A 17,442-nucleotide genomic window follows, 5' to 3' on the forward strand; every position below is an offset into this window, starting at 1 on the left:
TCTTTTCAACCGAGGAAGAGCTGAGATGAGCATAATGTGAATGGATGCCGCAGAAGGCTCCTGCCTTCACCTGGTCAATCTAGATTCAATAACTTTTCCCAGTGCTCAACTAGCAGTGCTTCCAGAATGTTTCATCAGAAGATCTTAGTGCTTCTCTGACTGAGGATGAGCCTGGGAATCTGAATCTGAAAGAAGTGCTACAGGCAATCAGGTAAACTTGGAAAACACTGGATTATTTCTTTTTGACAGGTATCTTGGGTTTTTACTACTTAATACAATGCCAGAGACCACAGAGGATAAATACCAGGAATAAGCTGAGACTGTGAAGCCAGGCTCCTTGGGTTTAATTTCAGTTGCCCCACTTGTTACTGGGGCCCTAAGCCAGGCCATTAACCCCTGGCTGTCTGTCTCCCTGTGTAGAACAAGGATAATAATACTACTCACTTCATAGGTTGTTATGTGGATAATGTGCTAATGCGAGTAAAGCACTTAGTTTCGTGCCCTCGATACATGCGGGCACTCGATAAACATTAGCTATTATTATCCCATAGACCAGAGACTGCTGAGTGGTAGCCCTTAAGCCAAATCTGGCCCAGAGACCTATTTTGTTTGGCCTGTGCAATTTCCTTTTAAATTGAGCCAACATTTTAAAACTGGTAGATTTTTGGCATTTTGAGAAGGTGGAAGACCTGGCGAAACACAGGGCCTGCCATCCCCTCTGGCAGCCACTGCCTGTGACCAGGTCCCAAGGCCCCATGTTGATAGTATGTTTCTTCTTTGTTCGTGAACAACCCCCATGCCACTCAAACTTCCCACCTCCAGTTTACTCCCTGCCCAGTCTGTGCAGGAAGGCAACTCCAATTCTAGATCAGTTTTGCCAACACATCCAACCTTCGGTCCTGTTATCTCCCCATACTGACAACTCTAGTCCAAATGCTACCTCCTGACGCCAGTATTTCTGCCTGCCTGCCTTTGACTTATGTCTCCCTGCCAGGAAGGGCCTCCCCAATCTTCCCTTTCCACTGAGCCCGGAGGTTCTAACTGAGCACATTAAAAAAAAAAAAAAAAAAAACCCATGTCTTAATCTCACGCCCAGATATTCTGATTAGTCTGGGTGGGGCCTAGGTATCAGTATGTTTAAAAAGCACCCTGGGAGATTCAAATGTGCGCCCTAATGTGCTCCAGATTGATAACCATGGCAGCCGTGGCCTCCCTATCTCACGGCCCAGCTGGAGTCTGGTGACTCTCACCTGTTCCTCTGGCGCTTCCTGTCAACACCATACAACTAAGGACTAGATGAGTCTTGTTTTCTCCCTACCGCCTGTTTAGTCTTGCTTGCAGATCAACTTGTGTTTAAAGCTTGTCTCCTCAACAGACTGTAAACTCAAGAGTGGGTGGATCACACCTCATACTTCTTTTGTATCCCCAACAAGACTAATGGGGTGCCAAGCACATGGAAGGTGTCTAACGAAAATGCCTCTTCTCAGGTAGCTGAGTCTATAGTGCAGCCAGCACGGCAGGGACCACATGATGAAAAAGCAAGCCAGACCGATTTCTTGGAGCTTACAGGTTTAGAGGAGGAGTTAGTCACGAACATGCAAGATTAGGATACGAGGTGCTACAGGAAAGAAGCAGTAACCCAAGGGAAGGGAGAGGCCCAAGCCCCTGGGAAACTGGGAGAGGCTATGCCTATGCCTTCCCTTGATGTGGGCCTCGATGGGCCAGTGGGAGGAGGGCAACAAAAGGAGTAAGGTGGAGAGGGAGAAGCCACAAGCAAACACACCAGAGGGAAACCTGCAGGGCCTGCAGCACCACACCGTCGCGGAGGAATGGGAAGCAAGACAGCAAAGGCAAGATTTCACCATCCCTTGATGCCAGGAAAAGGTGGTAATTAATTTGGTAAGTCCGGGAAGCAGCCACTGAAGGCAGCAAGTCCGCTTCCTTCTAAGAGCCAGGCAGAGGGCAAGGCGAAGGGGAAGGAACAGATGTAACACAAAAAAGGAGGGGTGAGGAGATGAGAAGGGAAAAGGGAGTAGCCCAGAGGCAGGTTCCATTGTCTCTGGAGAGCGAGACAACCCCCACCTTGCCTCGATATACACACACTGGCAGGGGCTCCGAGTCTGGCAGGGCCCAGGAGCTCAGACACCCTGATTCTTGCCATTCAGTCTTAAGCCATGGTTTACTGTACAGGAGTGAAATTATGTTAATCGTGTCATTCATGCTAATAGTGCCACTTTATAAAAACATTTAATCACAGAAATAAAGGTTTTATTCATGACACTATCACTACTGATAGTACTACTACAAGAAGCTTATTCTTCTGTTCTTTCTCCCAAGTCAATGGGCAGCTTATAAAGAAATACAAACACCGTAGACCCTAAAGACTACATTAGGCGAGAGCCATTCCACGGTTTACTTCCCCTTCCCATCATCACCATTTTTAGAGAGGTGCAATAGGGTGAAATGAACACTAAGGGCTAGTTAAGAAAACAGATCAGGCCGGTAACAGTAGCTCATGCCTGTAATCCCAGCATTTTGTGAGGCCGATGCGGGCACATCACCTGAGGTCAGTAGTTCGAGACCAGCCTGACCAACATGGTGAAACCCTGTCTCTACTAAAAATACAAAAAAATCAGCCAGGTGTGGTGGCGTGCACCTGTAATCCCAGTTACGGGGGAGGCTGAGGCAGGAGAATTGCTTGAACCCAGGAGGCAGAGGTTGCAGTGAGCCAAGAATGCACCATTACAGTCCAGTCTGGGCAACAGAATGAGACTTGGTCTCAAAACAAAAACAAACCAAGAAAATAGATCACAAAAGGACCACCCATGAGATGGCTGTGGAAGAGAAGGGCAATTCTACCATGTTTCTACTTAACACATAATCCGTCTTACGTGCCAGACACTGGTCTAAGCACTTTACAGATAAGAACTCATCGCAACTTCCTAACCCCATAAGGTACGTACTATCATTGTTCCCAATTTACAGATGAGGAAATGAAAACATAGAGGCCAAGTTTCTTGCCCAAAGTCACAGGGTTAGTGAGCAGAGCCAGAACAAGAACACAGGCACTCTGGCTCCAGGCTAAGTGGCCTGACCTTATACTGAGCTGCCCCTCACTATGCCGTTTAGGACAGGGTGCAGGTTATAAACACATGAGCCTCCTTCTCTCCAAGGGACTGCCAGATGCAGAAAGGCACACAGGAGATAGTGTGGGCCTCAGGGATGCTGGTCTGGTTATGTATCAGAAGTGGAGCCCCCAAAGCATCAGAAATGGGGAAGAGCAGAGTGGAACGAAATATATAGACCCTGAGTTCACTGCCCATTATTCTCAGAGTCCAAAGCTACCACCCGTCAGGATCATAAAAACTAGAGCAGACAGAAGTTCTCCTCAGCACAAAGTCAAGAGGCATTCAAATCCTCCACTCTCTAAGACAAACTCTACTTGCCAAAAAACTTTCCAGAGGAAATGAGCTTCACTGATCACTACTCTCATCAGTTGGTACTTAATGTTCACTGGCTGTCAGACCGTATCTACACTGGGCACCTTTCTGGTTTGTGGATTACAGATAAGCCATATATCGCTGCCCCTAACGAGTCAGTGCACTACAGCCACGTTAGATTATGTTTCACTTTCAGGCCTCAGGGCTTGAAGCAATTCTATTTTTAAGCTTTCTCAGTTCCAAAAAGGAAAAGAAGGCATTTTAAGGAAATTAGCTTTGGCTAAAGGAATGACAGTTTCCTCTTAAAGAGTTAACTGATTAGCCACTTTGCTAAACCAGAAATCTTGGAGCTAACCACAGAGGAAGAACACCTTGTTCAATGTTACTGGGCAAGGGCTGGGGACCTCTGAAAGCATAACAATCACTCAGGATGTGGGTGGCCCAGGACAAAACCCTGTTACTACCAGAGGGGCACTGTGTGTCCTTCTCCCCAAGACAGTCTCAAAAATCCTTTTAGATTCTATTCTCTATGGAGCATGTGTCACTTTTTGAGCAACAGGATATAATCACAGAAGACAAATTAGCAAATATTAAATAAATCTTTAAAAAATACTACTATCATGTTTTGAGGAGTCATTCTTTCCTTTTTTAAAGAATTCCCTTTCATTTAACATCCAAAGTAGCCTTGCTTATTTTGTATCTTTGGGAATAAGTCATTACCCCCACAGCCAACTGTTTAAAGGACACTTCTTTAGGTGCACATTTTTAAAAAAGGTAACCACTCCTGAAGGAAATCTAAACTGTGTTCTACACACCCCAATTTTCTCATATAGGGCTCATGAGACACAGTTAACCTTCTCTTGGTGAATGAGGTTTCTAAGAATTCAAGAGTCTCCAGTTTCGGTTTTGGCTTTGCCACTAGCAAAGACCTGTGACCTTGGGCAAGTAATTTAACAGTGCGGGGCCTGAATTTCCTCACCTGCAACATGAAGGGGATTGGACAGATGAGGACTCTTTTGCCTTACACGTCTCAAACATTATGATTCCAAGACCAGTGTAAGTACCAACTATTGCCCATGCCAACCTAAAGTATCATTCTCATGGGCTGTCAAGTTCTAAGAATGTTGTCTAAACCATACAAATGGCCCCAGAGAGCTGGGCTACAGTAATGGAAAGCAGACTGAAGTCAGTTATTTTTTATTCTTCTTACCCCTTCCTACTCCACCAGCTGCCAGTTCTCACCGCTTTCTACCTCGAGCTGACATAAACTCCTGCCTTAGTTTACAGAGCTAAGTGGGGGCCTGCATCACTCAGATTCTTCATTAAAGCAAAGTGCATCTGGCTTTGTGATACAATCTGGCAACCAGTGGCCTTTATCACTTCTCCTTCAGTTATATTGCATTGGATATGAGAGTATTTGAGGGCAAAATTATATTTTTTAAAAGTTATATTGTAGACAAATATGGTGGCCATAAGACTGACCCCCAGTTACGGTTGGGGAAAGAATGTATTCTTGTAATGTACATTCCTTGAATTCCAAAAACACATTGTTTTTAGAGGAGAGGGTTTGAAACAAGTGTGAACAGAATATAAACCAATTTCCCTCTTACTGAAATAAAAACTCGGTATGTTATCCCTCTATAATAATCCTCACTCTGCAAGTTTCCTGTCCCCAAGGGCAGTTGTTGCTTTTCAGTACCTTCTGTGGTATAACTTTTCTTTGTGAAAGATACATTTTCCTCATCACTTTTTGAAGCCGAAGAGCGGGTCAGGGTAGGAAGGAGACACTATTAGTGGTTTCCTATATTTACTGCTTTCCCAGTTATCTTCCATTGTAAGTCCCATGAAAAATGATTAGTAGAAAAAATGCTTTTTAGCAATTGTAAATACAGTCCCTGAAATATTATTTTTAAACTGCTAACAAGAATGAAAATACGCATTAAACCACGTACTTATACCTCAAAGAATTCAGGGAAGATCCCCCTCTTTAAAAAACAAAATTTTGAAATCTACCTTCTTTACCTTGTACCATTTCAGCATGGGAATCTATCAGCGACCTGGTGAGCATAGGCAACTGATTTTCACTCATCCTAGTTAAAGCTGTTAGCAGGAAGTAAATGGTTAAAAAGGGAATCGAAGTTGGCTAGCTTGGGAAAGTGGATGTAAACTGGTCCTACAAATGGAGTATTTGTAAAATCAGGTTAAATTAGGAAAACCAGTCAGAAAATTAACTATGAGTACTTGAAGCTATTTGCCAAATGGGTCCAAGTCCCTAGGAAAGAGGTTAAAGGTATGGATGATATATCTTTGCAGATAGCATTAAAGACAGAAGAGTTAAAGGAAAACTACTGCTTTATATATTTCTGAGAAACCACAATAAAAGCTTTCACCCCATCTTTCAATCTCCGGGTATTGTTATTTATGCATGTCTAGGCTTAGAGTATTATTTTCTGTTTGCAAGTTAGCTTTACACGGTACAACATTAATTTCAGAATCTACTCTTCCAAGTAATACACAAGGTAGTGATTTATAGAAAAACAAAACATCCTTTCCTGTTCACAAGGTGGAGTTCTTCAGCCCACAGTGCCATATTTAAGGGTGCTTTGTTTCAGAGGATGATTAGAGTGGCGCCCTTGGTACTGATTACAGTGGAGCTACTTGCACTGCCCAAGTCTGGGCACTGCATTATATTAAAACTTCCATTTTGGGGTATGTAGTGACTAAAAATTGTCTCCCAGCTTAAACTTGGCATCAACCATATATCTCAGCAGAAGCAAGATTATTGAGTATAGGACCACAGGAACCTGGCACTTTTCTTTTTATAATTGTACAGGAAAAGAGACCCTGCTGAAATAGCACCTATGGTTCCTCCATTCTTAGATGAAAATTTCAAGCATTGAGGGCTGTTTCCCAAAGTATAATCAGTAGGTTGCTATGACTGTGACAGGACATAGTCTCTTGCATTATTAAATCCCAAATTTTCTAGAAGAAAATAATTTCAGCTGCTTTTTAGAAGCAGCAGCAGAAAATGATGGAGCCTTGTCTGCTCCATTGAGTAGCACTTCTGACTACGGTTTCTCTGTAGTTCTTACATTTCCAACAGTTCACCAACTAAGATGGAATTTATCTAATGCATGTCTCTGACATGGTGAAGATTGAGAGTTCAGGTCTAACAAAAGCCGCTAAGCATAAACTGCATCCAAAAGTTGGCAGGTCTGTGGAAGCATGGACAGAGTGGAACTCAGGAAAAAAGTGAAGATGACGTGGCCTTGTCACAGTTCAAGGCATATGCTTGGCAGTTCAACACCACTATCTCTGTATAGGCGTGTCTTACTTAAATGTCCCGATTTTGTCCCTAGGATGGCCATGTTTTATATATTTAAAAGCCCAAATTAATTCGGTATAAATAATTAATTACCTATCACTTAAAGGCTTTTAACAGTTCTGTTCATATATGTAAACAAAGGGACAATGTGCACCTGGCCTTACACTATTTCACTAAGTCAGAAAAAAATTAACATTTGTATAATAAATATGAATTGTACTGGGTGTCTACTTTTTGTCAGGCACTGTGCTAAGTATTTCACATGCATTATCACATTTAACTCTTCAAAAGAACCTTAAAGGTGATACTGTTATTGTCCCTAAGTTACAGAGGAAGAAACTGAGTTGAGATTAAGTTATATGCCAATGAACGCACATTTTGTAAATAATAGATGCTTTACAGCTGGTAAGGTAGTACTCATATTTTTCCCCCCATTGAAAAAAAGGTGTAGAAGTTGCTTCTGGTTAAGTCCTTAGATATTCTTGAGACAGAACTTGGGATCAGAACCAGATAGGTCTGCAACTCTGGCCACCTGAAGACTTTCCAACCTCTTCTTGGACACAGAGTGTTTAGGTGGTCTTTGTTCAGCCAATCACTTAGCCTTCCCCATCCTGTCGTTCCTGCTTAGGGAAAGAGTATCAACAAAATTCAAAATCCGAAGACTTGCATGGAAGTCTAATATAATTTCGATAAAACAATAAATCAAACTTTATATTCAGTGCTTAGAACTTTGTATGCATTGACTAGATAAATTTCCTACACCCTTCCAGAAGAAATAGCTCTTTTTTTTTGAGACAGAGTCTCCCTCTGCCGCCAGGCTGGAGTGCAGTGTCGGGATCTCAGCTCACAGCAACCTCCGCCTCCCTGGGTCAAGTGATTTTCCTGCCTCAGCCTCCTGAGTAGCTGGGATTACAGGCACGCACCACCACGCCCAGCTAATTTTTGTATTTTTAGTAGAGACGGGGTTTCACCATGTTGGCCAGGATGGTCTGGGTCTCTTGACCTCGTGGTCCGCCCGCCTTGGCTTCCCAAAGTACTGGGATTACAGGCATGAGCCACCGCGCCCGGCCAGAAGAAATAGCTCTTAAAAGTTTAGATTAACTGGCCGGGCGTGGTGGCTCATGCCTATAATACCAGCTACTCAGGAGGCTGAGGCAGGAGAATGCTTGAACTCGGGAGGCGGAGGTTGCAGTGAGCCGACATCGCACCATTGCACTCCAGCCTGGGCGACAGAATAAGACTCCGTCTCAAAAAAAAGTGTAGATAACCAATGATTCAGCATACATTGCAATCTTATATTAAAAAAAGCTTCTGAATATGTATATGAATAACATTTATATTCCTGTAATGAAAAGCCTTTTGTGTACACATAAACTCAAAAGGATATTATTATTCCTGGAATAATAATTTCATGTCAAGGAGAATAAAATTTTGAAATAACTTGGAAGATGGTGAGGGTAATTTAGTATATTTTAAATACTTAAACACAATGAACTATATATAATAAACTTGGCTTGAAAAATAGTCTGAGGGACCTGGCCCAACAAGCACTGTTAAAATTTTTTAAAAAGTAACTTGAAGGTCTCATAATTTCCCATTATCAAAACTACCCCCCATAAATCTGTGAATCTAATCCAAGAAGTATGTCAATTAGCCGGTTGTTTAAGGTTAGGTTTATGAAATAGTAACAGAACTTTGCAGGGGTCAAATATGCTTAAAATATGTCCAAACATGCTTAGGTCAAGTCAGTAAGAGTATCTGAAGCTAATAAAAGCATGGAATATTCTTGTGACTGAAAACCCAGCACACTGGCTACTGTTATGTGTAAGCAGGTACTGTGCTCCGTTTCCCCCCTGCTGGCAGACCCTAGTCACTAAAAAAACGATGAGCTTCTTTGACTAAGACTACATCACACATGCCCAGCAAGTATCTCTGGGGCTGGAAAGCAGTTAAGACCGAACCCGGGGAGAAATTGGGAACACGAAAGAAATAAAAAACGCCTCATTATTCCCAAACCCATCCCATTTCCCAAAGTGCTGCCTATGTGCTGACTTTCTTAAAGACTCCCGCAAAATCTTGATTCTCCAAAAATTAAACCCATTTGGAGCTGAGACAAGGTGAGGTCCACGCCTGGTATGATCAGACTACCATGGATCTGAGTCTGGTTCGGTTCTAGCCCCGTGGAGGCCAAGCCTCACCACGAGGTGAAGACCCGGAGGCATGGAGGAAGGGAATGAAGGAGAGAAAAGGAGAAAGGGGAGACCTCCGGGCCACACTTCTTTCTAGTACCAACAAAAAGAGAAGCCGCATACTGACCTAAATCATCTCTCAAAGGCGCTTTATAAATTACAGGGACAAAGGGAGGGGGTGGCGGGTGGCCTGGGAATCCTACAGACACCCTACCCTCTGACCCGCCCCCCTCCCCCTCCAGCACAAGGGAAGGAAGACAGAAAACAGAGCTCAACTCGGCCATTGGCGAGAAGCCCCCGCCGGTTTTCTATCGCCCATCCATCCGCCCCCTAGAAAAAAAATCCACGTAAACACCATACCCACCCCCTGGGGCAGACACTCCCGCCCCGAGGTTCCTAGAACCAGAGGCCGGGGCATTTACTTAGTTAGATTTTTCTTGCTTACTCATTTCCCTCGAGCACCCAACCCCCCGTTCCCACTCCAAAACCCCGCTCAACCGCCTACCCTCACCGCTTCAGCCCCCAACAGAATCCGGTGCCCCCGCGGCGTCGGCGGCCCCCGAGCCGTCCCGGTCACTAACCTGCTGCTGTAAGGGCATTTCCGAAACCAGCCTGGCTCCGGGGGGAGGTGGGGGGCCGGCTGGAGAGGGGGCCCGGAGGGCCGAACAGACCGGCGGCGCAGGGCGAGGGCGGGCGCCGGTGGGGGGGTGGGGAGAGGAGAGGGAGGGTGGCGGTGCCGGGGGCGGGTGCGAGGGCGCCGGGACCGTCCCAGGCCTGGGAGCCGGCGAGCAGGAGGAAGTGGGTGCCCCCCTCTCCCCCTCCAGCGCCCCCTCCCGCCGCCGCCTCCTCCCCAGTCACAGGCGCGTCCTGCGCGCACGTGTGCGAAACGTCACCGGCGGGTCCCGGAGAGAGGGACAGACCCAGGCGGCGGGACGGGAACCCGGCTGCCCCCGCCCTCCGTCGCCGGGGGGCGGAGAGGGGGACAGGGCGGGGAAGGAAGGGGCAAGGGGAGAGGCGGGTCAAGGGCAGGCCCGGGGCCCGGCGAGGAAGGCCTGGGCGCTCGGGCCACGCGGACGCCGCCGCTGCCACCACCAGGATGCGCCCAGGCCGGAGCGCCAGCCGGCGAGCCCCTCACCCCAGACAGCCCACGCCCCAGTCCGCACCCGGCTTCCAGCCCCACCTCCCCCACGCCCGACTCCCCTCCACCTCCCCCAGCCCCTTTGTTGCCGGGAGTTACAGATCCTAAAATGTGTCAAGCGCAGCCCCGCCGATCCCCTGCGCTCCGAGCACGCCGCAGGGACCCCCGGCCGCCAACCAGCCTTCAAGGCAGACTGGGGGCGAGCACCCCAACAGTCCCCCGGTTTCCAGCCTTCAGAGCCCCCCACACCCCAGTTCACTGCTCCCTCCCCCACCCCCTTCTCCATCCGGGGCGTGACCCCTTCCTACGCCCGAGAAAGAGGAAGCTTCGGGTTGGAGGGGAAGGGAGAGTGGGGGTAGGGAAAAGTGCAGGAAAAGAAGTGGGGGGGGGGCCGCGAAAAGTTTTGGAGTGTTTGATGTGGTTCGCGCCAAGGCAATCCCCGCCGCCCCGCGCGCCTGGCCGAGCCCCCCGATCCTCCTGGCGCCGGGGAGAGCCCTCAGGTCTAACAATGAACCCTCGTTGGAGGGGCAGCCCCCAAGGCCCACGATGCTCGGCCCACTGCCCTCCCTGAGCGGCCCGCAGCGCGCCCACGACCCCGCGCGGTGCGAGCCCACCTCCCGCCAGGGCTGGGGACGGTGGGGAGGGAGGGTATTACCGGAGGGCCGCCGCCGCCGCCGCTGCCGCCGCGTCCCAGGGCTGGTGGCTGCTGCAGCAGCCCGGCTCTGCTGGAGGGTCCGTGCGGCGTGGTGTACAGGAGGCTGCCGGCGGTCTGCTCCGCGCCGGGGGCACTGGGGAGGAGGGGGCCGGCGGCTACGGCGCCGCTTTGGAGGGAGGAGGAACAGGAGGTGGTGGAAGTGTTCGTGGTGAGGATCTGGATGTACGCGCCCGGGGCGGCGGCAGCGGCGGCGGCGAAGCCGGGGCTGGCTAGCAGTGCCCTTTTGTCCATGGAGGCTGCAGCGGCGGCGGCGACGACAGCCGCCCCCTCCCCACCCCCGGCGGTCACCAGGTACTGCTCCAGAGCGGGCTGGATCCCCTTTCTCATCTCTCGCTCCTGCTCTTTTTAGTGTTATGGTATATTAATGTATTGTTTTCAATTTCTTTATTATTTGCAGTCGGAGTTTCCAAGTCTCTCCTCCTTCTCTCCTCCCCGCCCGGCGCTTCCGAGCCCTCTCTCTCTCTTTTCTTTTTATTTTTCCGCACCGCACAGGCCCCGGGGGCCAAAAATAATCGGGGTTCTGGAGAGAGGAGGGTCCCGGCCGCACGGATATCGGGCCCCAAGCGGGGATGGAGGCGTCGGGGGCGGCCGATGCAACGGATTGCGAGGCGGCGGCGGCAGCCCGGGTGCTGCGACCGGCAGCTGAAAAATGGCTCCAGGAAGCTGCTGCTGACAATGAATGAAGGGATACGGTTTACGCGCCAAGGTCCTCCCGCGAAACTCGGATTTCCCGCCGGCTTTTCAAACCATATTTGCATATCCCCGCCCCTCAACCCGCCGAGGACCGTTCCCACAGCCCATTGGGCCTCTAGCTCCTTACTTCAGTCCCAATCGTGGAGCAGGGCCGCGATTTGCTGGTTTCCATTGGCTGCCGTGCATCATGGTTGCCGGGGCGACAGGGACCCTATTTGCATAGGTCTCCTTGATTGGCTGAGAGAGGAGCAGTTTTTAGGGGGTGGGGCAAAGACTTTCCTTTTCTCCCACGGAAGACCACGCCTGGCCTAGGCTCCGCCCCTGTCCCCGCCCCCCCGCCGGGCTGGCGCTACTGACCTGGGCAGGGACTCCGCGTCCCGCAGACTCAGTGTAGATCTAGTCTAGAGCGCAAGTTTCGCTTTTGGAAATTGTCAAGGTGACTAAGGGAACACTCTCTTTCCTTTGACCAGTCAGTGCAATATACGAACAGCAGCAGGAGATTCTTCCAAATATGTGCCAAAGGCAAGTTGGACCATGTGGACGATGCCTGGCAGGTGGAAAAGGAGCCCTTTAAATCGTGGGCTTCTCCCTTCCTGAAATCCAACCAATGACAGAGCTGATCCCGAGGCCGGGGCTGATAGACAGAAGCATGTGGGCAGACAGAATCATGGGGGCAGAAGGTTCAACAGACGCGATTGCGGGCACCAGTTAACATTCCAGATCATTCCGGGTACCTTCATTATTAGCCTGGATAGGGGTAAAGTACAAATTAACTCTTTTGTCTTACGACGAGTATTGGTTTGAGTCCGGCAGATATTCCCTCTGGCCCAGAAACACCCAGGGCAGTTAATCAGGGCTAACCTAGAACTGATCTGCGGGTTTCTAATCCGCCAGCAGTAATCCGAAAAAGTACACGCTTCCCACGATGACGTCGTGCCCCCAACGAACGCTGGCACGCCCGGGCATCAGCACTTTGTATCTTCAGTTTTGTAAGAAGTTCTCTGACTGGAAGCAAACACGACTCAAACCTACCTCAAAGTATTTTTAAAATAGTGTTGTTGTTGTTTTTAAGTAAACTAGAAATTATCTAGTTTTAAGTAAACTAGAAAAATATAAAATGATTGTCAAACTGACTCGTGAATTTGTTCAAGTATTCAAGGGTCTTAAAATTAAAGCTTGCGGCCGGGCGCGGTGGCTCAAGCCTGTAATCCCAGCACTTTGGGAAGCCGAGACGGGCGGATCACGAGGTCAGGAGATCGAGACCATCCCGGCTAACACGGTGAAACCCCGTCTCTACTAAAAAAAAAAAAAATACAAAAAACTAGCCGGGCGAGGTGGCGGGCGTCTGTAGTCCCAGCTACTCGGGAGGCTGAGGCAGGAGAATGGCGTAAACCCGGGAGGCGGAGCTTGCAGTGAGCTGAGATCCGGCGGCTGCACTCCAGCCTGGGCGACAGAGCAAGACTCCGTCTCAAAAAAAAAAAAAAAAAATTAAAGCTTGCTCCTGAGACTGAGCAGGAAAAGAGACCCCTGCAGGAATGTGGGGAAAGGTATATATGTAGACACTAGGTCATAATTTATAGTTATGTGCAAAACAGCTGCAAATTGGTGCTCATAGGTGATGAGGATTGCAACACCTTGAGCCCTTCCACAAGATTTTCATTATTATTAATTTCCCAAAACTCCTACTCAGAGTGCTATGAAACACCTGACAAGATGTGTCAGCTCAGGCTAGGACTCCTTAATAATTTAGCCTTATTACCTTTTCTGAAACAGATGAGTTAAAAGTTCCATTAAACCTTGCACCAGGCTCAGGAATATTTTAGTCTTACATTCAGGCTAGTTGAGGATCCATAGCCCTAAACATACATTTGTTGACACTGGTAGAAGTGACACTATCTTCTTACTTTTTTTGAGACAGAGTCTCACTCCTGTTGCCCAGGCTGGAGTGCCATGGCGTGATCTCAGCTCACTGCAACCTCTGCCTCCCCAGTTCAAATGATTCTTCTGCCTCAGCTTCCTGAGTAGCTGGGACTGCAGGTGCGTGCCACCACGCCCAGCTAATTTTCTTACTTTTAGTAAAGACAGGGTTTCATCATGTTGGCCAGGCTGGTCTTGAACTCCTGATCCTGCCTTGCCCTCACAAAGTGCTGGGATTACAGGTGTGAGCCACTGTGCCTGGCCAGAAGTGACACTATCTTTAGGGCAGATTAAGTGGTACTCAGGGCATGAGCCAGAAGTGTAATATACCAGCAGCTTCCCTGCTCTTGTTCCATCAGTGTTGCTTTCCTCTATGGATATACCTATGGAGGAAACTAATATCCATTACTTGGATATTACCATCTGCAGAACATCACTGGCAGCATGCATTTGGTGGCAGTAGTGGGGGTTGTGAGGGAAGAGTGGTGCAACATACACAGTAATTATAGACCTGCGCCTTATGATTAGAGACCAGCCTGGGACTGGCACTATGCATAGAATTCCGGCTAGAGCTCCCCACAAGTGATTGCAGTAAGATAAATATGACATAGCCACAAGAAAGCAAGTGTTCACACTCTAGACCCACACCTGCAATTCTGCTTTAGAAAGCTTTGAGATATTTATCAATCTACCTTACCCAAGTTTTTTTAATATAGGGTATTTGGTAGAGAAACAGATGTTTTGACATTTTATGTCTAGTGAACTCTAGGATGAGTAGGTGGAGAGAAGAGTTCAAAGAGAGAAGATAGTGGAAGATAAGATGCTAAAATCCAAGGTAGACTATTAATTTGTGGAAGAGGTAGCATGTTTTAGCAGAAAGAATGAGCTTTGGAGTCAGAGTGATCTGGGTTTAAATTCTGGCTCAGCCACTTACCAGCTATATAGCTAGGGATGGTGACTCACACCTGTAATCCCAGCACTTTGGGAGGACAAGGAGGGCAGATCACCTGAGGTCAGGAGTTTGAGACCAGCCTGGCAAACATGGTGAAACCCCATCTCTACTAAAAATACAAAAATTAGGGCGGGCATAGTGGCTCAAGCTTGTAATTCCAGCACTTTAGGAAGCGGAGGCGGGCAGATCATCTGAGGTCAGGAGTTCAAGACCAGCCTGGCCAACATAGTGAAACTCCATCTCTACTAAAAATACAAAAATTAGGCGTGGTGGCATGTGCCTGTAATCCCAGCTACTTGGGAGGCTGAGGCAGGAGAATCGCTTGGACTCAGGAGGCAGAGGTTGCAGTGAGCCATGATCTTGCCACTTCATTCCAGCCTTGCCACTTCATTCCAGTGCATGACTCTGTCTCAAAAAATAAAAATAAAAAAATCTGTTTTCTTATATGTCAAATGGAGACCCATGTTTCGACACCCATATTGCTAGGGTATGATGGAAAGAGGCAATAATACATGTAAAGTGCCAGGCATATAGGAAATGCCCAATAAGTGGCAGTTATTTATGAATCTACTTACTTGTGTGATCCTGCTTTGCATCTCTTTGTCCAACCTGACTCTCAAGCGTCTGATCTTCCTAGAGCCCCCGGATATCCACTTGCTAGGGCAGCTTAGCTTTGTCCCATACTAGGAGTGCAGTCATGTCCTGGTTAGTTGCAATCATAGAATCCTGACTCAGAAACTCAGGATAATAACATAAAGTCAGCTCTACTATCTATCCCACTTCAACCTGCTGATCTATTAGTGACCAGCATCTGACTGGTTCCTCAGTCTGAGCCCTCCTCACCTTCCCTTGAAGATGAATTTTTCTAGAACTAGAACCAGATGTTCTTGCTAACTAGCAACCCCTCTTTCCCTTGCTCTGACTGCCCCAAGGCTTCTAGTTTTCCCAGAATAGGCCTGTGTGGTTGACTGACTGGTGGCACCCCAAAAGATGTATCTATATCCTAATCTCTAGAATCTGTGATTGTGATATTTGTGGGGAAAGGGTCTTTGTATATGTAACTAAGGTAACGATCTCTAAGACCATTTTGGATTATCTAGGGTGGCCCCTACATCCTCTAAAGGTCCTTAGAGGGGACACCCAGAGGAAGCACACACAGAGGAGGAAAAAGCCATGTGAAGGTGGAGGCAAAGACTGAAGTGAGTGGCTATAAGCCAAGGAATGCCAACAGCCACCAGAAGCTGGGAGAGGCAAGGAACACAATCTCTCCTAGAGCCTCTGGAGGGAGCAGATTCCTGCCAACACCTTGATTTTGGACTTCTGGCTTCCAGAACGGTAGTGGAATAAATTTCTACGGTTTTAAGCCACCTAGTCTGTGGTAATTTTTATGGCAGCCTACGAAATGAACACAGCCTGTCTTCCTGCCTACCTGAACCTTCAAACCTCTCAACTCCTACTCATCTTGGTTTTTTTGAGACAGGTTCTCACTTTGTCACCCAGGCTGGAGTACGATGGCAATGAGATCAGGGCTCACTGCAACCTCTACCTCCTGGGCTAAGTCATCCTCCCACATCAGCCTCCCAAGGAGCTGCAACTGCAGGTGCACCCCACCAAGCCCGGCTAATTTTTGTGTGTATGTATTTTTTGTAGAAATGGGGTTTCGCCATGTTGCCTAGGCTGATCTTGAACTGCTGGACTCGAGCCATCTGCCCACCTCGGCCTCCCAAAGTGTTGGGATTACGGGCATGAGCCACTGCACCCAGCTCCCATCTTGTTTTTATTCCTGCCAAGGTATCATTCCTTGCTGGACATCAATGATACTAACTGCTAGCCTGAGCTACAGACCCTACCAAAGAGTTTCCAACATATGACTTGCTGACCAGCAGACACAAACTCACCTAAGGAGCTTATAATAATGCAGATTCCTTCAACTAAATGAATCAGAATCCTTTAAGGCAGTCCCCAAAAATTTGCTTTTCACAAGCCTCTCCAGAAAATTCCTTTGAGCACTGGAGACTAAGAGCCAGGGTCATGTGTATACCTTTGGACTTCTATAACCTCCCATTGCTACAGCTAGAATTGCTCTGACCCATGCCCCCTCCCCGCACGCCTAAATGCTTTGATGTATTTTTCTGATATCCCTCTCACTCCTTATCCTTCCTGTTAACATGAGCTGTGGATTCCTTTGCATACACACACTCATACACAAAAATGTTTATATATATACATGTACATATATGTATATACATACTATCTATAGAGTTTGACTTTACAGTCTTCTCTGAAAATCTTCATTTTCATCTAGAAATACAATTTGGCCAACATCCATAAAATCTACATAAACAACTTCCAAGAAACAATGCTATTCAACAGTTGTCTGAGATTTCAGAATGGAAAAATTATTGTTTAAGGAGATTAAGGAAACTGTTCATAAGCAAAGAAGGTCTTTGGAACATCGAAAGTTTAAATTGGGCCTTTAATTTAGTCCAGCCAAATCTGGTTGCCACATCAGATTTAGAGCCTACAGTTTTAAATTGTAGGATCTGAGGAAGACTAGTGTCGGAGTTTAAAGCTTTTTAATTGCAATCCAGTTAGTTGCCCACAAAGAAATAACATTCTGTTTTACCTTCCTGGTTTAAAAGGAGTATGTCCTTAAGCCATTACCACATGAAACACTCATAACAGAATTTCTAAGTGCTTATCCTAGAAAATTGACCATTATAGTTATTATAGATAGTAGTGTGGATACTAGTATAGAGTGTCTTCTCTTCAGTTCTTTGATCAGGAAGGTACTGTTTAGATACAGCTTGTGTTTTAACATCAATCTAGAATGAACTTCTGGCGTAGAGCACTGTTCCCAAGTATGTCTTCTGAATCTGAACCTCTGGTAGGGATCCAGGAATCTGCATTATAGGCAGGATATTTTTGATGCAGGTGGTCCACAGAACACACTAAGAGAAATACTGCCGTCTGCAACCTAGCAGTCTCTGCCCTATCCATTGACTTCTCTGGCAGCTATGGCATAGAAAACTCCCTTGTACATAGTATCCTTTTTTTTTTTTTTTTTTTTTGA

General features: G+C 47.3%; 1 protein-coding gene across 3 annotated transcripts in view; it reads right to left on the reverse strand.

The window, feature by feature from the left end:
* E2F3 (E2F transcription factor 3) overlaps positions 1 to 11,483 on the reverse strand; it is a 90,259-nt gene extending 78,776 nt beyond the window's left edge. Inside the window, exon 1 of one of the 3 annotated variants that reach the window (XM_023209764.3) lies at positions 10,748 to 11,483. In XM_023209764.3, the coding sequence (XP_023065532.1) occupies positions 10,748 to 11,134 (387 nt within the window). In that variant the 5' untranslated portion in view covers positions 11,135 to 11,483. Of the gene's footprint in view, positions 1 to 9,535; positions 9,917 to 10,747 lie in introns of those variants that run through there. The other 2 variants (XM_023209765.3, XM_023209766.3) reach the window with 2 other exon arrangements.
* Between the last annotated feature and the right edge of the window lie 5,959 nt (positions 11,484 to 17,442).

This window comes from Piliocolobus tephrosceles, chromosome 5, assembly GCF_002776525.5.
Source record: "Piliocolobus tephrosceles isolate RC106 chromosome 5, ASM277652v3, whole genome shotgun sequence".
Lineage (NCBI taxonomy): Eukaryota > Metazoa > Chordata > Mammalia > Primates > Cercopithecidae > Piliocolobus > Piliocolobus tephrosceles.